Below are 22,155 nucleotides of genomic sequence, written 5' to 3'. Positions count from 1 at the left end.
GTTTGGCCGAATTAGACTTTAAGTAGGTTGGACCATAGACTTCTGACGAGCTGCCTGACTTATTCCCACCAGATATAAACATGTGTTTTCTATGATTTCATTGTCATACAGGATAACAATGAATATGTCACAATAATCACGACGAGCGACAATGATTATCACGGTGGATCATCGATGACATATCCACGATCATACCAAACATACACAAATTAATAAAAAAAAAAATTCTTAAAAAAGAATACACAAATTAAACTTAAAAAGTAATAATGGAGAGTGTTGTATTATTATTAGCAAACAAATATAAATGAGTCCCTCCACCATCTCTCAACAACCTCTCTCACTCACTCATTCACTCACTCACTCTACTATACTCACCATTATTATTATCAATCCATCTATGGCAACCAAGTAAAGCTAAACCGTTAGATCTCCGATGAGTGAGTAAACTATACCCAACCCCATTTCATTTCAATGGCGTACATGTGAATCAAACCAACCTTAAGCATTAACGATCATATATTACTATTAGCTACCTTTTTCTTCTCCTTTTCTTCTATCCCACGATTCTTTACTTCCACTTCTTCTCTTCTCCTTTATTCTCTTCTTTCTTCATTTATCTTCAAACTTCTTCATTTCTTCATTGCTACATGTAACTCCGATCCAATCCTCACTGGTAAATTAAGTTTTGCTTATTAACTAACTAACTAACTAACTAACTAACTAACTTTCATTTCTTCATTCATCTCTGTTTTTTTGCTTAACAATGTTTATACTTATTAACTCATCAGATTTATCATGATAATATTCATCATTGTTAATAATATATGAAACACAGACACTGACACGACACGGACACGGACACGACAGAGACACTACACTGTCAGCAAGGTTGAATCTATGGGAGTACTAACTAAGTCTAAGTTTGATTTCTTATAAAAACGATATTTGACTAGATTTTACTTACTTCTTATACGTATTTTCACTAACTCTAATCGCATCTATAGTTTCTTTTAATTTTCGTTGTGAATGCTACTAATCTGTTTGGTTAAACAACTTATTTTTTCAGCTTATCGTATAAGTACTTATGAAAAAGCTGTTTTTATATTTCAAGATAAAATGAAGTCAAACTGTTTTTTTTTTTTGTATAATCTATAAGGTATTTTCATGAGTTATCTTGGAGAACTTATGTAAATAAGGTGAAGACAGCTTATGGACATGTCATAAGTTGTTTTCATATGTTCTCTCAAACAAGCCAATCCAAACAAGCTTGTTTGTGCAGGTAGATAAGCCAATCCAAAGAAGCTTGAAGACATGTTTGATGTTGACACTGTCACACATGGTTATATTCAATTGCTTTTATTTTTATTTAATTATTATCCATGTTGACGTGTCATTATCGTGTAAGGTCTAAATGTGAGTGCTTGATTGATAGCTTTATCTTCACCAAGAGTCTGTTTGGATTGACTTATTTGAGCTTTATGACATTGCTTGTAAGCTGTTTTCAGCTTATTTTCATAAGTTCTCCAACATAACTTATAAAAATAGCTTATAACTTAAACGGAAATAATTTTATTTTATTTTATCGACTGCTAGATACATAGTTTATAAGCGCTTATTCAATAAGTTGTTTATCCAAACAAGGCCCAATTTGTTTTTATTCGATGTTACTCAAATCATAGTGGTATCTTAATACCAGAATGAGATAAAGAAGATTCTATAGAACTCTCGGAAACAATATTGGAAAAAGCAAGCATTTTATGTTTTTTTAATTAATTTACATTTTTTTATAATAAATTAATATTATGTTTTTATGTGGAGTATCAAAATGTGTAACTGTGTGATATGTAAATGATGAAACAGATCTCAAAGACTATTGAGGTTGGTGCTACATTAGTGAGACATGAAGTTGTTGGTGGAGTTTGGTTGTGTATTTATGATTCTATTGTCCATTGTGTTATATGGTGAGGCAGAGGTTTACATAGTAACTGTTGAAGGTGAGCCAATTATAAGTTATACCGGCGGTATTGATGGGTTTGAAGCCACTGCTGTGGAATCTGATGAGAAGATTGATACCTCAAGGTATAATTTTCTCAATTTTTTTAAGCTTTTTCGATTTTTAGTAAAGGTAGTTATAGGAATTGTATGGTTTAATTTGTTAAGGGGTTTACAATTTACATTTTGACTGGTGGTGAATTTAGACTCTAGAAATTAAGAATTATCATATCATGTTTCAATAGCGACCGCAGCAAGGGTTGCAGTTGTGTTGTAATCCTTAATGTTGCGGAGAATTGCAGTCAATTTAAGCTCAACTACGGTTTCTGTAACAGAAAACACTATTATGTCGAAGCCCAGTTCAAAATCGCAGACCTTTATTCATAACCCTACATATCACAATGAATTTAGACACCCTGCATAGTTGTCTAATTGGTTATTAATATGAATTGATGCTAACTATTACTCAGATAAGTTAAAATTTTAAATATAAGTGTTTTTGTTTAGAAAAAGCAAGGCTAAGTGCATGCTGAATTGGGAACACTGGATATTCATTTGTGTTGTTGAAATTTTCATGTTTCTTTAAAATTTCTTTCAGTGAGTTGGTGACTTCTTATGCTCGCCACCTTGAGAAGAGACATGATATGCTTCTGGGTATGCTGTTTGAAAGTGGGACATATACAAAACTATACAGCTACAGGCATCTTATAAATGGGTTTGCAGTTCATCTTTCCCCAGAACAGGTGATGTTTTTGTCTTTGCCATCTTTCTTTACTATTACGTTGTTGAAAATAATGAGTTTTGAGTTTTTGAAATCCATTTCTGCACTCTGATTTCCTTACATTATACAATCTTATATTAGTAGGTAGAAACTCTTAGACATGCTCCTGGCGTGAAATCTGTTGAGAGGGACTGGAAAGTGAGGAGACTTACAACTCATACTCCACAATTTTTGGGGCTTCCAACCAGTGTTTGGCCAACGGGAGGAGGATATGAAAGGGCTGGAGAGGACATTGTTATTGGATTTGTCGACTCTGGGATAGATCCTCACCACCCGAGTTTTACGACTCATAATACCGAACCATATGGACCACTGGCAAAATATAGAGGAAAATGTGAAGTTGATCCCAAGACTAAAAGAAGTTTCTGTAATGGAAAGATTATTGGAGCACAACATTTTGCTCAAGCTGCAATAGCTTCTGGAAATTTTAATCCTGCAATTGATTTTGCGTCTCCTCTGGATGGAGATGGCCATGGAAGGTTAGTTCTTTTTTCCACTTTATTAACCTCGTCACTTCAAATCACCGGGATGCCCTCTTTATAGTGGGTTCCGTGCTCGACATAAAAGAGTGATCAGTGTCTATGTTTAATGAGATTTCTGAAACTTCAACACCTAGATGCTTAAATGTAAGATGTATCCTCATAATTCAGAACTGATGAGAAGGAGCTAAACATTATCAATTTGATATGTACAGATCCTTCTCCAATTCTGTTAGCAAATTGGGTAGTATCAGTAGTTGCGGTTGAAGTCATATCTTATTTGGTTACTGCCGTTCTTTTAATTTTTCCACTGTTCTTATTGTATTTTCATCTGGCAGTCATACAGCCTCTATTGCAGCTGGAAGAAATGGAATACCTGTGAGGTTGTATGGACATGAATTTGGGAAAGCAAGCGGGATGGCTCCCCGTGCCAGGTTAGGAATAATTCCCTATAACTGTTCATTGTTTGACTCGGATCTTTGTCTTAAGTTTTAACACTTGATGTATCTGTCTACTTTTCAGGATTGCTGTGTACAAAGCCCTCTATAGACTATTTGGAGGGTTTGTTGCAGATGTAGTTGCTGCACTTGATCAGGTATATAAGTTTATATGTCGGTGTTTCATCTCAAATGTTTTATTACCCAACTTCATATTTATGTCAAAGATGTCTTGTACTATTTTTGGCTCATTGACTCCGGATGAAAAACTCTAATATTTTACTCCTTCACTGATCTCTAGGTCACTGAATTGCTTAAAAAAACCTGCTCCAACTCAACATGATCATAAAATTGAACTATCAGTTATAGTCTCATATTTTTTAACTGTCATTGATATATTGCAAGATGTCTAATTATTTAAACTTGTGAATCAACAGGCTGTTCATGATGGAGTGGATATACTCAGCCTTTCAGTTGGACCAAATGGTCCGCCAGCAGCCACCAAAACCACATTTTTGAATCCTTTTGATGCCACACTTCTTGGGGCTGTGAAAGCTGGTGTGTTTGTTGCACAAGCTGCGGGAAACGGTGGCCCTTTTCCTAAGTCATTAGTTTCATATAGTCCGTGGATAGTATCTGTAGCAGCTGCAATTGATGATCGTAGATATAAAAACCATCTGACCCTTGGAAATGGGAAAATCTTAGCAGGACTTGGGTTGTCACGTGAGTTTCCAATTTCATACTATATTTCTTAAGATTTATTTTTCTTGACCATAGACTTGTTCTTGGAGATATTGTTTTGATGATTTTGGTGGAATTTTACTTGTTGCTGATGAAAATATGGAAATAAATCTCGATTCAAGTAAAAAGAAAGTAATGACAGAAGAAAGTACTTGGGAGATATGTATTTTAATTTTAATGCTTTACTTGATTCTTTCAATGTTTGTGCCACGTGAAGAAAATTAAAATGGAAAGTATGAGAAAACAGTCACAAATTTTTCTTCTGCAGATTACATCAATTAGTTCCGAGTGTAGATTATCATCAATTTTGAACTAAGACTTGGAAAAAGAACTTGATTTCATATTATTTCATTATTGTTTGCAGTAGTTGGCAAAAAACACGTACTAGCAATAGCTATAATCGTACCAATTTGTTGTAGATTTACTCAATTGATGCTGTTAGTGGTCTTCTGTATAGTTGTTTGCAGTGCTATCAAGCATACTCTATTGCATTGTTATGAAATTATTGTCTATTTTAAGCTATAGATAATTTGTGCTTTCTAAGAGAGAAGATAGACTGTACTGGTGAAACTAGTAGCTAAAGATCAACGTGTGCTTAATCTGATGATTTATGTAGATGGCAGACAATTTTTTTTAAGATACAGCAGTTACTCTTAGTGTTTTCGAAATTAATGATCGTCTAACCATATGATGAACTGGATCATCTGCAAAGTTGGCGGGCCAACAATATTTTATATGATATAGAGCTGTCTTTAAAAAAGTTAAGAATAACCCTGCAAAAAATGTTCAAGATCATTCTCTTAAACATTTAAATTTCGCAGTTCTTATTATAAAGAATGAAGGTAGAAAGTTTGAATTTCTATCGAAAATACCCAACTAATATAGTCATAAAAAGTTAATAACGAATCCACGGCTTCCGTGCTTTACCAATTAGGTTTTTCTTTTTTGTCAAATTAGAGTTCAGCTATGAATGCTATGCTGCTCGTGACAAAACGAGTTCGTTAGTTCATTATTGAATTAATGTGGCTCCGGAGTTCTGTCAAAAAAAAAAATGTGGCTCCGGAGTTCTTTAAATTTCATGCTTTTGCACCATGACATATTTAATGTATCAACCATTATTTTGTTGTCTTCTAGCTTCCCTTGCATGCTAATTTTTGTTGTTAGTGGTTTTGTGCAGCTTCTACACATTTAAACGGAACATTCACATTGGTTGCTGCAAATGACGTGCTGCTAGATTCTTCAGTTATGAAGTACAGTCCAACAGATTGCCAGAGACCAGAAGTTTTAAACAAGAATTTGATAAAGGGAAAAATTCTTCTCTGTGGCTATTCTTACAACTTTGTTGTTGGTACAGCATCGATGAAGAAAGTCTCAGAAACAGCAAAGGCCCTTGGAGCTGTTGGATTTGTTCTTTGTGTAGAAAATGTTTCTCCTGGAACGAAATTTGATCCAGTCCCTGTTGGCCTTCCTGGGATTCTAATCACAGATGTCAGAAAATCAAAGGTACTTGACCTGCTTTTGATTGTTTCCATATGCTTACTTAAAGCCTAGCTACTGTTTTAATCTTCTTTTTCTATGTTTTCATTTGTACATTTTTATGATTGCAAAGTATGTGCTATTAACAAATGATGTGGAACTTTCAAATCCTAAATTTTCAGGAACTGATAGATTATTATAATATCTCCACGACAAGAGACTGGACTGGAAGAGTGAAGAGTTTCAAAGGTACAGGTAAAATCGGGGATGGTTTGAAGTCTATTCTCTATAAATCCGCACCACAAGTGGCATTATTCTCTGCCAGAGGGCCAAATATAAGGGACTTCAGCTTCCAAGAGGCGGATCTTCTCAAACCAGATATATTAGCTCCGGGTTCATTGATATGGGGTGCTTGGTCTCGAAATGGAACTGATGAGCCAAACTATGATGGTAAGTAATGGTTTGATTAAGTTGTTTCTTAATTGTTGAGTTTGAACATGTCAAATCTGTTCATAGGAAAAAGTACTTCCCTCACAAAATAGAGTCAACCTAGTACTTTGAGTATGCATAAGAAAGTTTGTACAGTTCTTTCTCATTACATGACTCTGACATCCTCTTAGTACAAGACGAGGATTCAAATCATTGTGCTACTTTATACATTATTTCTTTTCTTTTGATAACTTGAATAATATGAGGATTCATCAATAATAAAACCGGCAACCAACCTGACATGGGATATTCTCCTAGCAGATAAAACTTGTAAACTTTATTAATGCTTGATAAATTTGAATCAGAATCTTAAATTTCTGGTATTGCACACACATGGGAAAAAGTACCACCGTTCCTGGTATTATTGGAAAATTTATTGCATGTTTAATGTGAGAAGGGAAGGGTAGAAGATTAACATGAAAAAGAAGATACCAATATATTATAATTGATTTATTTAAGCAATTTTTTTTTTACTCGAGCAGGAGAAGGATTTGCTATGGTATCTGGAACTAGCATGGCTGCACCACACATTGCTGGAATTGCTGCTCTTATACAGCAGAAACACCCACGTTGGAGCCCTGCTGCCATTAAATCAGCCTTGCTTACAACAACAACAACTCTAGACAGAGGAGGAAACCCAATTCTATCTCAGCAATATTCCGAAACAGAAGCTATGAAGCTCGTCAAAGCCACTCCTTTTGATTATGGGAATGGACACGTGAATCCAAGAGCAGCCTTGGACCCTGGGCTCATCTTTGATGCAGGTTCATTTTCTTTTCCCCTCTAATATAATTATTGTGCTTGTCTTAGCAATAGTTACTTGGAATAGTGTGTGATTTATTACCTTTTACTTAATTGTCACAAGAAGGCAAGGCGGGCAGGCAGATAACACTGTGTGTGAGAGACAGCGTTAACTAGAAAAAATGAATTTGTTTTAAACCCAAAGGGATGGTGGGGGGAGTGAAGTACTGATATAGCTTAAACATTAACTATCATGACAACTCGAATAAAATCAATCTGCATCTGACTAGCAGAATAACAAATATATGTAATCAACAGATAATATGAAAGAAAAATATTTTAAAAGTGATTACTTTGTAAACTGTAGATTAAGGCTTAAGTATCTTTTTGGTCCAAGTAATAATATTAAACAAACACGACCAAAATAAAAAAATGGTATATATTCCAAGGACCATTTCCAATAAAAAGGGACATGTTAACGAGTGCCCCCGGGGCACTCTTTAACGGCCTTAAATGATAACTTTTTATAAAAACTTGTACATTTAATGTATTGGAAATTGAACTATTTGACTTTTGTAAAGAATAATTTCCTAATTTAGAATACTTAAAGAGTGTCCCGTGGGCACTCGTTAACAAGACCCTAAAAAAAAATATAGGGCTTCAACATAAATATTAATGTTATGAGTACCAAAAACATATTTAGGTGTTGTGTATGACTCATATTTACTCATAAGTGGTTAGTCCCTCAAGCAGAGTGAGTGGAGTTGAAAGCACAACCAACGGAGCATTTAAACTTAAGATTGTAATATGTATCCCTAATGAGTTTCTTCAAAAAAAAAATATGTATCCCTAATGAGTGATTAATAGAAATCACACCATTTACTCTGCTATTGAAGACGTAGGCACAATTGGTCTATATCCTCTTATATCTCTCTGTCTGCATAGTCCACTTCGTCATAACTTCCATCTAATTTTGCTTCGTCTAATGATGCTAAGTACTAGCTGAGGCATAGTCTACTGTGTTGTGTCTTATATTTCAACACTGATACGATGGATACATGTGTCTAATAAGATAGAAGCAAATATCTGAAGGCCATAGAATGGTGTTAGTTATTCTAACTGTCGCTCCTCCGTACTAGCTCTCTTCCGTGTATTTGGTTGTCCAATACAAAGAGGTCAGGTCTTTATTCTGAGTTCAAAAAACAAGAAAATGTGAGTGAGTAATCACTTTTGAGAAAGAGTATTTGAAGCTCTATTCTTGAGCACCAAAACTAGAATATGTGTGGGTGCGCATTCTTCACTGAACTCCATCTACAATTTACAAATCACAAGATACAAACAAAATTTAGAAAATTTATACATGGGAGAAGGGAGAACCTATCTGATAGGCTCACACATAACAAATTCATGCACTGCTTGGACTTGCACAATATTGAATGTTGGAAATAACATACGAATGGTAGAATGGGTAGTTTTGGGTGATCATCAAGTCTCACGAGAGGCTTCAATCCAAGAGGAAAAAAAACTGAATTGAACTCTCTCCACATTTGTGTGTGTCTGCATCGTCTTAAATCTCTCTCTGGCCAACTTGAATTTTTCTTAACCACAAAGTTTCAGTTGTTTCTCGAACACTGAGATGATAAATACATGTATTTGATATGATAGAAGAAAAAAATCTAAAGACCGTTGGTTGTTGGTGGATATTCTAATAGTGATATCTCCATGTTAGCACTTTTTTCGTGTATTTGGGACTCTTATATAATGAGGTCTTTAGTTTTAATTCAAAATACAAGAAAACATGAGAGAAAACTTACGAGAGAAATGTCGTTTGTTCTTGAGAAACTTGGACAAAATGTGTGAGTGTTCTTTGGTAAACTATATCTATAATTTGCAAGATCATAATGAAATATGTTTCCCCGTATGGTTCTGGACATAGCCGTTGATTCTAAGGTGAACCACATTAATTAAGTTTATTGATTTCTTATGTGTTTTGTTTTTTCTTTCTTCTGTCTCGTTAGTCATCCACATTTTAAATTTAAACTTAATTAGTTTTGCTTATCATTTTGCAGGATACAAGGACTACTTAGGGTTCTTGTGCACAACACCTGGCATTGATGTTCATGAGATAAAGAAGTACACAAACTCACCATGTAACAGAACCATGGGCCACCCATATAATTTAAACACTCCATCAATTACAGTTTCACATCTTGTGAGAACTCAAACTATAATCCGAAAAGTCACAAATGTTGCAAAGGAAGAGACATACGTGATGACAGCTAGAATGCAACCAGCAGTTGCCATTGAAGTCACCCCACCAGCAATGACCATCAGAGCTGGTGCATCACGTAGGTTTACCGTGACACTTACTGTTCGCTCGGTGACAGGAACATACAGTTTTGGAGAGGTTTTAATGAAGGGAAGCAGAGGACATAAAGTGAGGATTCCTGTTCAGGCCAATGGATACTCAAGATAGCCTAGTTTGGCCATTGTAATATTCTTTGCAACTTGTGGGAATAATGTATGTTTTGCTAGATTTATTCATTAATATATGTGATGTTAATTATATGTAAAGGTAAATAGGTGTAAGGAGGGAATCCTTGTTTATTCCACATTTTAAATTTTTGCTAAGATCATCTAGTGATATGTTAAATTTCTTCTTCTTACAGAAGTTTTTCATGTATCTTCTCTTTCCCTTCTCCCACATTTACTTGATTACAGCAGGTTGTAACTTGTACTACACGAAAATAATTAAGAATATATGGTATCCATTTGTAGAGAGACATCTTAGTATCTTACTAATGGGTTGTTGATTCTTCTCACAAGGTTCACTTCTTTCTTCTTGCTTCTTTCTTTATTTTTATTTTGTTGATAAATTTGCTGAATTGAAGAAGGAAATTATCACAATATGAATAATCAACTATAGTTAATTGATAGATAAACTGGAGTTAGTAGGCTGGTTAGTTAGTTAGGGAGTTATTTACTCCAAGTCACTATAATAAGCTACACCATTGTACTCAATTCTCATTCTTTTATCAATCTTATTCATTCTTTAATGAATCTCTATGAGTATTTCCCACATTAATACGCCTATGCTTGCTTTCTTGCTGATTATTATGATCTTCTTTCCTACAATTTCCATGATTCATAAGATAAATTAAAGTATTGATATTTATTACTACTATCAATGGGTTGACACAGATGATTCGACATTCTATTTGCAGTATATGTAACTTGACTTTGAATTTATACTCACCATATTGTTAGAATTCCATCAAACCCTCTCGTTGAGGTTGTGATTTTCCCTAACTTCACATAATGTGTGCCTCTTTGAATTAAAATTTTTATCTAACAAAAACCAATTTGTTATCTTAGGAGACCTCACATTCTTAGTTGAAAATTAGGGAATCCAGTCTCCATCTTTCATATTTCCTTCCATTGCATTTCATGTTATCCCACAACATAAATGTTGACAGAAGAACATGAATTTAAGGCTTAAGATTTATGGTTTAAACTTTTAACTATGACAAAATTGGTCTGCTACATAAAAGGACTTAAAATTAGACTATTGTACACGATTATACTTAATTAGTATTAGACTATGGTATTCAAATGCACATGGATGATCATAACCAAATGCAGATCACTTTGAAAAGAAATAAGGTTGGTATGAAACCTCAATCAGTTCTAACAAAGCCAAATTAACCAAACAATGTTCATGATAATAGATAAAATAAATCTTTGAGTTGATAACTCCGGCCTGTCTAAAATGTATAACAAAGATAAAACAGAAGATAAAAAGTCAGTAGAAATTGGAAGGTGAGTAATAGAGTCAAACCAACTCCAGAACCTTCGAAAAAGTACAATGTAATAATAAGTGATCAACCGGTTCATAAGAATGATCAAACAAACTGCACATGGAAACAACTATACATCCCCTTTGATGAAGAAGATCATACATGTAGGTGTTGTGAATTCAACCAAATAATCACATCAATAAACTTAGATGTGTGGAGCAAATGAAGTAGTAATCAATGAGTAAAGTAGCCTCAAGCAGCAACAACAACAAACAGACCTAGATGTATGTGTGAAGCAACACTATAAGCATATCCAAAGCAACAAAGATAAGAGTGAAAGGAAGAAAACAACACACCAATATTGTTTATCCAGTTCGGTCCAAAAATGACCTACTCTGGAGGAGAGAGCAGCTCTCCTTTCCACTTTGATAAGACAGATACAAAGAGGTTACAAGAAATTAGCTTGAAAACTCACAAAGAACAAACTCTAATTTTTACCCATTTTTCAAGTCACCCACACTCGATGAATCCTAAGAGAAAACACTACAGGAAGCTTTGAATATGCTTGTAGTGTTGTTTCACACTTATATATAGGTTTGTTTGTTGTTGTTGTTGCATGAGACTACTTTACTTATTGATTACTACTTTCTTTGCTCCACACATCTAAGTTTATCGGTGAGATTATTTGTTCGAATTCACAACATTTGGCGGCCATCGCAGGGCAAATGAGTACATTGGTAAAATGTGTATCATGAGTTCAAAGTGGGACATCGAGAAGTTCACCGGAAATAATGATTTTGGGTTGTGGAAGGTTAAGATGCAAGAGGTTTTGACACAACAAAAGTGTGTGGAAGCATTAAAGGGTGAAGCTGCATTGTCGTCTACCTTGACACAAGAGAAGAAGTGTGAGATGATAGACAAGGAAAATAGTGTTGTTTTTATGTCTCAAAGATAGGATTTTGAGAGATGTCGCGATGGAAGCTACCGCGCCATCAATGTGGGCTAAGTTGGAGTCATTCACTACAAGAAATATGACATTTTGCCAGGGATTTTGACAGGGGTTTGGAACCCCTGGGAAATTTGCCAGGGAAAATGCCAAGGACAACACCTGGCATATAACACAAGGGTTTGCCCTCGCAAAACCCCTCACTTATTGCAAGGCGGGAAATTGAAATTCAAGAATCTGTTGCATGCAGGCTTGAAGTGACTAAAGTAGGTGACTGTCAGGCAAAAACCGAGGGAATATGCCAGGGAAAGCCCCTGGGATGGACAAAAAGGTGATGAATCTCTGCAATTTCTCAGTTGACTTGACATGAGCCTGAAAAGCTTCTGCAAAAGTTGACATGCCAGGGGTTAAAGCCCTGTGATATTGCACAAATCCCTGGTTTTTTTTCCTACCATTCTGCACCTATCTGCACCTAGAAACAACTATGAGTTGACTGCCATTTGTGAGGGGCAGCCCCTGGGAAAACCCCTGGCATTATTTCCTTCTATAAAAACCAACGTAACCTTGTGCCCTTGTTTCAGACTTAGAAAAATTTATACAACTCAATCTTCTTCATACACTTCTACTCACTTCTACACTCTACTCTTATTCAACATCAAGAAACTTTTCTAATTTGGTAAAAATCTATTCTTTTATTTTATTTGTGTTTTTATTTTTTACTACTTACTGATATATAAATTATTTTATTGCATCAGTGTTCAAGTATTGCCTCCTCTTGTGGATCCTTGCTAAACTTGCTCTCTGGATTTGTTCTTCTCTCATATCAAGCTTCAACAAGTTAGTAAATTTGTTCTTCTCTGGATTTCCAAGATCAGTTTTTTATTTGTTAAAATAAATTTTAAAAATTATTTTAATGTATAATTAAAGAAAAAAATAATAATACTGTTAATTTAATTTAAATTAAAGAAAATTACTTTTAAAATTGTATAATTAAAGAATACGTTTTTTTCCTTTTTTTAATTCGGAATTTAAATATATATAAATGTATAAATGTTTTTTTCCTTTTTTTAATTCGGAATTTAAATAAATAAAGAAAACTATATAGAATGTTATATAGAAATAAATAATTTGGAATTTCCTTTTTTTTTCCAAAATCGGTTTTTAAAAAATGCATGTTTTTTAATTACTACGGAAAATTGTTAATTTAATAAAACTGGTTTTAAAAACCTTTTTTTAAATTAGCCAAAATCGGTAGTGTAGTAAAAAAATCTGAAATTTTTTAAAATGAAATCTGTTTGTTAAAATTTTAAAATCTGTTTAAATTTGTGTAATAAAATCTGTTTGTTAAAAATCTGTTTTTTTTAAATTTTTCTAATTTAAAAAACTGGTTTTAAAATAAAAATACTTCATAAAAAATAATATACTAAAAAATTTTATTGTTGGAAAACATTTTTTAAAAATAGTGTATTAAAAATCAGTTTTATTTCTAAAATTAAAATTATGTTAAAATCTGTTTTTTTAATAAATTAAAATCTATTATTATATTTTATCAATTTATAAAATAAAACAATACAATATTGTATGTGTTATGTTGCTTTATTTGTAAGCATTTAATTGTGTTTTAAAATATAATTTTAAATATTTTTAAAATTATATTTCTTTAAAAAAATGATTTTTTAAACAATTAATTGTATTTAAAAAACAACTTTTAAAAAAATCGATTTTTTAATTAATTTAAATGCATTTTATTAATTAAAATTATTTTTAAAATATTTAATTAATTAATAAAAGATACGTTTTTATAAATAAAACATTTTTTTAAAAAAAATAATATGGACGTTTGCCAGGGGTTAAACCCCTCGCATGTCCCTGGTTTTTTGGGGATCTGACTTGACTTTCCATCAGTCAGTCGTCAGTCAGTCATCGCAGTCGGAGTCAGAGCCTGCAAAGTTGCAGAAGAAAGTGAGGGAATATGCCAGGGAAAATGTCAGGCCATATACCAGGGGTTTAGCCCCTCGTTTTTTTCCCAGGGGTGTAACCCCTGTCAAAAGGTTAGCGACGAGTGCTTTTGCGAGTGCTTATGCCCCTGGGAAATTCCCTCACAAACGTCCAGTTTGCCAGGGATTCTGTCCTTTTCTCAGGGATTTTGCCCCTGGCAAAAGGTAATGTTTCTTGTAGTGATTGTACATGATGAAATCTTTGTCTCATAGGCAACTGTTGAACAACAACTCTACTCATTCAAGATGTGGAGTCTAAACCTATCACGGGGCAATTGATGGAATTTAACAAGATTCTTGATGACTCAGCGAACATTGAAGTGAATGTGGAGGATGAAGACAAGACTTTGTTGTTGCTATGTTCATTACCAAAGTTTTTTTTGGGCATTTTACAGATACCATCCTTTACGGAAAGGAAGACACCACTATTTGAAGGAGGTCCAAGTGGCTTTGAATATTACAAGGGGGAGGAGTGAGCATATATGGGAAAAGGCAATATTAGTTCATAGACCCCGAGACCAATAGTTTATAGAAGTGTTGGTGTAAGCCTTTCTTTTCATAGTCAAAAGGGAAAAATATGTTTGATAGTCTAGGTTATTGCACTAGAATTAAGCATGTGGTTTGTAAAATTTCGTATGGTGCATTAAGTACTCTTAAGGGGTCTAAGATGAACAATTTATAAATTAATTTCTAAATCATAGAAAAGAAAGGGGAAAGAACAAATACACAATACAAAAATAATAATTCAAAAGAGGGAAAACCAGCTCTTTCAAAATGCCTCTGATGGAGTTCTCTACTAAAATTTAATAAAGAGAAAGAAAGAAGAAAATTTATAGTTCTCAGTCGATACAATAGCCATTTTAATAGTTTTATTCGGTAAAGTCAGATCGTCGTATGAAGAAACTTTGTGATGTGGAATTTTTGAAAGAGAAGATGAATTGAATTTAAAGAGACAAATGAAAGGGTGTGGAAAATGAAAGAGAAGGATAAAATACTTAATTGTTTATTTGAAAAATGAACAAAAAAATGAAAGTGGGAGACAAAGTCATCAATTCTGCAAAAGACACATGATGGAAGAAGGAAAGACACATTGAAGAGTTACGAAGGAAGAATAGGTAAAGAAGCATATGCATTTAAGATGGAATCATGCACCCATTACACAATGGAAGATGAAGAGAAAACAAGTTTTACCAAGAGGCACAAAATTCCTACAAAGATGAAGGATCCTGACAGCTTCATTGTTTATTGTTCTATAGGTGGGTGGTAAAGCTCTTTGTGATCTATGGGCTAGTGTCTAAGTCAATTTTCAAGCAATTGGAAATTGGTCAAGCCAAGCCTACAATTGTTAATCTGCAATTTGTTGACAAATCTTTAGTTCACCCAGAAGGAAGGATTGATGATGTAATGTTTATTGGATTATAAATGATTACATAATGTTGTTGTTTATGATTGAGTATTGTTGGTGAATTGGTTGTACTGCTTTTGAAATTGTGTTTATGAGTTATAGATGCTGAGATAATCCGATTCATGTCCTACTTTATGTTACAAATGCTATCTACTTTATATCTAATCCTAAGGTACATCTCCAAACCCTAATTGTAAACCTAAACTTAATTACTTTGGCGCTAGCTTATCTACACTAATGACCTTGGATGTTTAAATCCTACAAACACGTTTTGCCATGCAAATTGATTATAGAATTTGAAATTCAAATTTGCACCACCAAAAATCTTGAACTAAGTTGTTTCTTATGAGGCCTTTCATATTCTACTACAGGCATTTAATTTGTGTGTATTTCCAAAGCACCGCATAACTCTTTAGTTGGTAGTCTATCCATCTATATATATCCATGCAATGAACCTGCTTTTTCCCCATATGTACAATCTGTTTATGCCTTCCTTGCATACCATGCTCTGACCGGTACAAGTTCTCTATATATGCAATCTCCATAAATACAAACTCTTATCATATACTTGAATTCATACTTACATAACTTTTTTTTTATTGTGTTAATGGCAGGACCCTTGGTTCCGAACCCTGTTGGTGAGGTGGATAGGATCGTTAGTTCACTGCTCAAAGCCTACCACAACAACTAATGACATTATCCAATTAGTTCACTGCAAAAATGTTCACCTTTCATTTGTAACTGGTCATCATAAATGCAATATATCTAAAAAAAAATGCAGATTAAGTCTCCAAAACAGTGATACGAGTTGTGAACAATAACTTCAATCGTTTTCCATTGCTCCATCTCTCATACTTCTCTATGAGGAAATAATCTGTCCATATTAGTATTGGTGACTATATTATATTAGTTTATCTCCCTCTGCATCTGAGATGCATAACCTTAGAATTGGTGTGCTAAGAAGGCAAACTCTAGGAGCTGGTCTTTGAATATATGAACAATGAGGTAATTTAAGCTAATTTTTTATTTTTATTTTAATATTTTGGGATGAAAATTGAGCCTTTGGTTTTGCTTCAAGGAGTTCTAAGTTTCTAACTAAAATGTGATTTTTAAGTGTTCATTTGATAGAAGATTACAGTCAAGTTGAAGCTTTTTCATTGTTGGAGTGTAGGATTCACATTATAGTATGGGTTGATATTATTTGTTCTTTGATATACATTCCCTCTATGACTTACTTGTTGTAGCTACTCCTTGCAGTTTTCTATTTTCCCCAAAATTGGTGCAAATTTATCTTGGTGGATGATGCTCGAGAATGGGTTCCTTGCACTTGCAGTGCTCTTAACATTATATGGCTCACGTTTAGCAAGCCGACGAGGTTAACATAGGAATATACGGTCAATTTTGGAATTGTAGAAATGACCCTAAATTAGCTGGGATCATGACTTTATGGGATATAACATTATTAGAGTTTTTCCAGAAAAAAAGAGAGTACTGCACGTTACAATATTATATCAATATTTTGTATTTGCAACATATAATTTTAAGTCATATTAGTTCATTCTCTCAAAAAAAAAAAGTCTTCTTGGTACATAATTTTTGCATGTATCGAATGCTTATAGCACAATATGAATATTTTGTCTTGTTTACAATGACTCTGCTGATAATTCAATGGGTCATAGATAGTAAACAAGAATTCAATCAAAGGATGGTCTTTATAAATATTTGTTTTGTTGTAGCTCTTCTACCTGTTGAATAAATTTAAGGAGACACATGGGCTCTGTTTGATAAAAAGAAGCCATAAGCTAGCTGATAGCTGATAAGCTAGCTGATAGCTGAAAAGCTAGCTGATAGCTGGTAGCTGATAGCTGATAGCTTATAGCTGAAAAGCTCGCTTATTAAAAATAATGTGTTTGGTAAAATTAGCTGTTATAAATATAAAATGACCTAAAAGTACATGACAATTTAATTTAAAAAAAATCAAAATTATGTCAAAAAAAAGTATAACCTTTGAAAATATTTATTCATCAAAATCTATGAAAGTCACGTATTGTCTTTGGTCCCTTCTTCATACATCAAAATAAACATTCTATAATGCTAAATTTGAAAAGGAATAAATTCGATCATATACATTGAAGTGCCTAAATTATCATTTCACAAATCTAAAGAATTATGACATTGATTTAAAAGAGAAAAAAAAATGACAAAAATTTACTTCCTTTAAGAAATTTGGCCGAAGAGAATGTAAATCAACACCAATTTAACTCATTTGATTATTTCCTACATTATGCAATGGTTGCCATTAAGAAATTTACTTCCTTAAAAACACGTGGGTTTTTTATGTCCATTTGAAGTAAACTTCTAGACAAAAACACATTTTTTCTGTCTAAAAATATACTTTCACTTTCAAGTGATGTTTTAGAGAACAATGGGAAAAAAGAAGCTCCCAAACTATTTACAACACTAACATGGAGCACTTCAATGTTTGAAAAACTATGTTAATGACAAAAATTTAAAGAACTAATGTGAAAACACACTAGTCTACTGTTTTATTATATACTTAAGATTAAGATTTATTCATTTCAACTTGCAACTCTATACAAGGATTAAAGTGGCAATTAAAGTGAAAAATACATAAAGAGTCCAAAAACAAGTCTGGCATAACAAAGCCAAACCGAAAGGCACACCACAAAAACACCAGCAGCTGCTGTCATCACCAAATACCATGAAAACTCCAAAAACAAAGCCTATAGACAGAAAGAAAAAAAAATAGCAGCGTGGTCCCAAAAGAACCAAAACACAGGAAGCAAAACGCTTGCTGCAAGCAGCTGCAACATCATCAAACAGTCCCACAGAGCTACTGTCAGCTCCCCATTTTGAAGGCTTTTATAAATCTAGTAAATATTGTATCAGAATCATAGAGCAACACATACATTCTCTTCTGTTACAGTAGCAGAAAGATCACGAGGAAATTCAACGAAGAGAGACACGCAAAACCTTAATTCATGTACACAACATTAAAATCAACATTAGGGATCAAACGAATTATTGAACAAGATTCAAGGCTCAATTTTAATTAATAATAAAATGTATTACTACCAAACACCATAAATCAAACTTGCCAAATAACTTAGAAAAAATAAGATCCTTTAAATACATATGACAAAATAATATTAAAAACATGCCTATTACTATCATTTCCATATTAACTTGGCTATATTGTTACGAGTCTCTTTCATCGTAGTTGATCTATCCTCTGGAATTTCATTGCTTGTATCAGCATCATAAACATCTGGAAGTTCTTCATCACCCCTGTAATTTGGATTATGCTCGACCATAGTAAAGAGTAAGTCATCATGTGAGTTCATCCGAATATAATTATGTAATGCAAATGCAGCAATTATAACATCAATTTGGGTCTCTACGCTATACTTTGGCATTTGGCCAAGTATCTTCCATCTTTTTTTCAACACTCCAAAAGATCTTTCAATACAACTTCGAAGAGATGAATGTGAACGATTAAAAGCTTCTTGAGCATTGGTTGGGAGCTCATTTTCAAATTGAGACTGATGATACCTTACCTTAGGGTAAGGAACCAAATATCCTTCTTTATTTGGATATCCTTTATCAACTAAATAGTAACAACCTATTAAAGAAAGAAAGCAAAAATTAGACTCTGTTAGCTATAAGTAAAAAAAACTGATCACAAAAAAAACATTAAAATAACAATACCTTGTGGTGGCTTTGGAAAGTTTAATGCTGGTGTGTTGATTGCATGAAGGAAAACACGTGTGTCATGTGCTGATCCCTCCCATCCAACTGATATAAATGTGAAACACATATCAAAATCACAACTGGCCATGACATTGAAGGTAGGGATTCCTTTTCTCCCTCTATAACGCATTTGATCTGCCTCCGGAATACATGCAGGGATATGGGTCCCGTCAATACATCCAATACAATCCTATGATAACAAGTTAAATTAGGAGCTCATTTTGAGATGAAAAAAAGACTTTGTATTTTACTATTTACCTTGAAATAGGGCACGTATCGCTCATCATCAGCAATTTGAGGTGGCACAAATTGAAAAGTTGGATCCTTTGGTCTTATAACATCACGTGCAAGTCCCATATATCCCTTGCTCCTACCACTAATGGCTTCCAAAACTTCGTGAAATGCTCTACTGATAGTCTCGCCAGAATGTTGAAACCGCTCTCTAGCATCCCTATTAGAGGCACCCCTTGCAAGTATATATAAAAATATTGCCACTTTTTGTTGCACTGACATTCTTTTACTTGCCTGCAATCCATATTTTGATTGTAGGTCTTCACATAATTGGTTAAATAAGTTTTGCTCCATTCTAAAGGCATTCAAACATCGAACAGGATGCCCATTTAGTATCTCTTGCACCCAATTTTCTCCTTTTTGACGTGAAGTCATGCATGGTTTTTTGAAAATATATTTATAGTAATATGTAGCTATTGCACCTATTGCACAAGATGTCACACTCCAAAAAAGTGCATGCCTTTTTCTTTTTCTCTTTCGTTCAGCATCCATGATGTACCTACTAGTAAAAGAACGATATAAAAAATCCATAACCAAATAAAAACAATCATTCATAAATAAAAAATAAATAGTTCCCATCTCATGATTAAAAAAAGAAAAAGAAATACATAGTTCCCATCTCATAATTCAAACATATGATGCTCATAGAAGCTTTAAATATTACATATCCACTAAAAAAACACTAATTGAAACAACCAACTACAGTTAAAAAAAATATCACTTCTAATTAGCTTGCATATACATCAACCAAGATTTCCTTCCATCATCATCCTCAATGTTCATAAAAATGTCCCGTCTCACTTCATTCTCAATCAGAGTAAGTGCAAAACACCACAAAGCACTCCCTTTTTCCAGATTGTTTTCAGCAACCATCCTATTAATAACTGTGATTGCAGCTGCAACAGTTGAGTTAGCATTGTCATGTTTACCCGAACTGTCATCAGAATTCAATATCTCCACTGCAGTGCTAGTGTTTGATACTAAGGCATCTATTTGACTGCTTAATTTTGCTGCCCCTCCTGATTGTCTTCCTTTCCTCTTTTCCTTGACGATTTTCTTAGCCACCTTTGGAGTGAATGCAGTTTCTTTTGTACCATTTCCTTGGCTAGGTACTTGGTTAACTTCAACATGTCTGGCAGGTACTTGGGTAGCTTCATCACCTTGACTAGATACTTGGGTAGCTCTAACACCTTGGGTAGGCACTTGGCTGCCGCTAGCCCCTTCCATGAAATCAGGCCAAAATGCACTATCATTATTTAATAAGTCCTTGATACGAGGATCATATCGATTATATGCAGCATAAACATCCTCTCCACTCTCATAATGATTCATATCTTCTCCTCCACTTTCATCATCTTCATCCTCAACATTCACAATCAAATGTTTCGCAGGTCGAACAGAATTAGGATCCATAGAGGGTGCCACATTCTCTGTCCCATCTGCATAACTGTCTTCAAATAGTTGATTCCATAATTCCTCAAGTGAAGGATCTATTGACTTATTACGAAACTTTTTAGCCTCGGGTTTCTCCTACAAAAGGGGAATATTGAAACATTAAAGTAGAGATCTTACTCACATTTTTTATTCTAACTTAATTGTATGAACACATGAAAGAAACTAACCTTAATCTTTCTATCCCACCACTCATCTGAACAATTAAGCTTTCCTGTAAGAGGATCCCATCCTAAGCCAGTTTCTCCAAACTTCAAAAATTTCCACAATCGCCAATCCTTCTTCATATAATCATACTTATTCTTCAAAGTTTTGTCCACACATTTCCGCTTAATGATAGATTCAAACTCTTGGTTAATCTCCTTCCATCTAAATGATACACGACCGTTCTTCCTAATGAACTTGATACAAAGCTCAGCAAAAATCTTTTCATGGTCATTTTCGGTCCATTTAAAAGTCATTCCTCCCTCCATATTTTCGTTATTTGATTCCATCTTATAACTTTATCAAAACAAACTAATGGATCAATTTTCTATAACAAATAATTTGTGATAAATAGTTTTCCTCTACATCTCATTTAATCAAGCAATGCCAATGTCACCTTATATTGCTAAAAAAAAAACAACAGTGAGAAAAAAACAAAGATGGACTAACACAACTCCTGATACAAAAATGCCTGAAGCCAATACAACAAAATGAGCTAGATTTTGCTAAAGATTCTAAAACATACAACCGGAATGATAACGAAATCGAAACAAAAACGAAAGGACTCCAGCAATTACAGAGGAAAAGAGCTAAAAATACACTGAAAAAATATGCGTAACTTTTATATATGCAGTCCCATTTGTAATTTACTGGAACGTGACAAAACTAATTCCTAGTAATTAGGATTGATCAACTTATAATTCCTAGTTATTAGGATTGACCAAGTACACTTCCTGTGACGTTTAATTGGTGGCGAAGGTAGCTACACTAGTTACTGGTAACTGGTAAGGTATGTTCCTTGTTTTAAAAACACAACAAATATCTATGAATCAAGACATTTATCAACAAATAAAAATACTACCATCATTAACATATTTTCTTCTAGTTCTTGTTTCTGAATTTTTGAGGAAGAACCCCAATTCTTTTCCAATAAAGTCAATTGAAAACTTAATGCAAAAAAAAAGTGGAAACCTTCAAACAATTTTAAGTATTTATAACGTGCTAAAGAAAGAACACAAATATGAAAATTCTTACCTTAATCAATTCTCGTGTCTGGTAAAGAGTCTCTGACCATGGATTTTCAATTCTTAGCAAAGAGTGAATATGATATGAAGCAATGAAATAGTAAGAAGAGGAAAACAAAACGTGAGTGAGT

At 33.7% G+C, this 22,155-nt stretch overlaps 2 protein-coding genes across 4 annotated transcripts; one reads left to right on the top strand and one right to left on the bottom strand.

The window, feature by feature from the left end:
• The first annotated feature begins 329 nt into the window (after positions 1–329).
• LOC146945748 (subtilisin-like protease SBT2.6) lies at positions 330–9,961 on the top strand. Of its 2 annotated transcripts, none has more exons than XM_085744029.1 (11): positions 330–437; positions 1,861–2,079; positions 2,591–2,735; positions 2,858–3,252; positions 3,591–3,686; positions 3,775–3,847; positions 4,127–4,412; positions 5,608–5,933; positions 6,089–6,356; positions 6,878–7,159; positions 9,206–9,961. In XM_085744029.1, the coding sequence occupies exons 2-11, from the start codon at positions 1,901–1,903 to the stop codon at positions 9,610–9,612; spliced, it is 2,457 nt and encodes an 818-aa protein (XP_085600155.1). In that variant the 5' UTR covers positions 330–437; positions 1,861–1,900; the 3' UTR covers positions 9,613–9,961. The 2 variants fall into 2 exon arrangements, with proteins under 2 accessions (XP_085600155.1, XP_085600154.1); XM_085744028.1 differs by having other exon boundaries at positions 330–673.
• A 9,935-nt stretch (positions 9,962–19,896) lies between these two features.
• LOC146945747 (uncharacterized) lies at positions 19,897–22,155 on the bottom strand. 2 transcript variants are annotated; one of them, XM_085744022.1, is made up of 3 exons: positions 22,035–22,155; positions 20,966–21,296; positions 19,897–20,873 (listed from the first exon to the last, which is right to left on the bottom strand). In XM_085744022.1, exons 2-3 carry the CDS (start codon positions 21,287–21,289, stop codon positions 20,067–20,069), a joined length of 1,131 nt encoding a protein of 376 aa, XP_085600148.1. In that variant the 5' UTR covers positions 21,290–21,296; positions 22,035–22,155; the 3' UTR covers positions 19,897–20,066. The 2 variants fall into 2 exon arrangements, with proteins under 2 accessions (XP_085600148.1, XP_085600147.1); XM_085744021.1 differs by having other exon boundaries at positions 20,966–21,405; positions 22,035–22,115.

The sequence above is a fragment of the Medicago sativa genome, chromosome 2 (assembly GCF_051527215.1).
Source record: "Medicago sativa cultivar Bolivia chromosome 2, Bolivia_mono, whole genome shotgun sequence".
Taxonomy (NCBI): Eukaryota; Viridiplantae; Streptophyta; class Magnoliopsida; order Fabales; family Fabaceae; genus Medicago; species Medicago sativa.
This window is presented reverse-complemented; position numbering and strand designations above follow the sequence as displayed.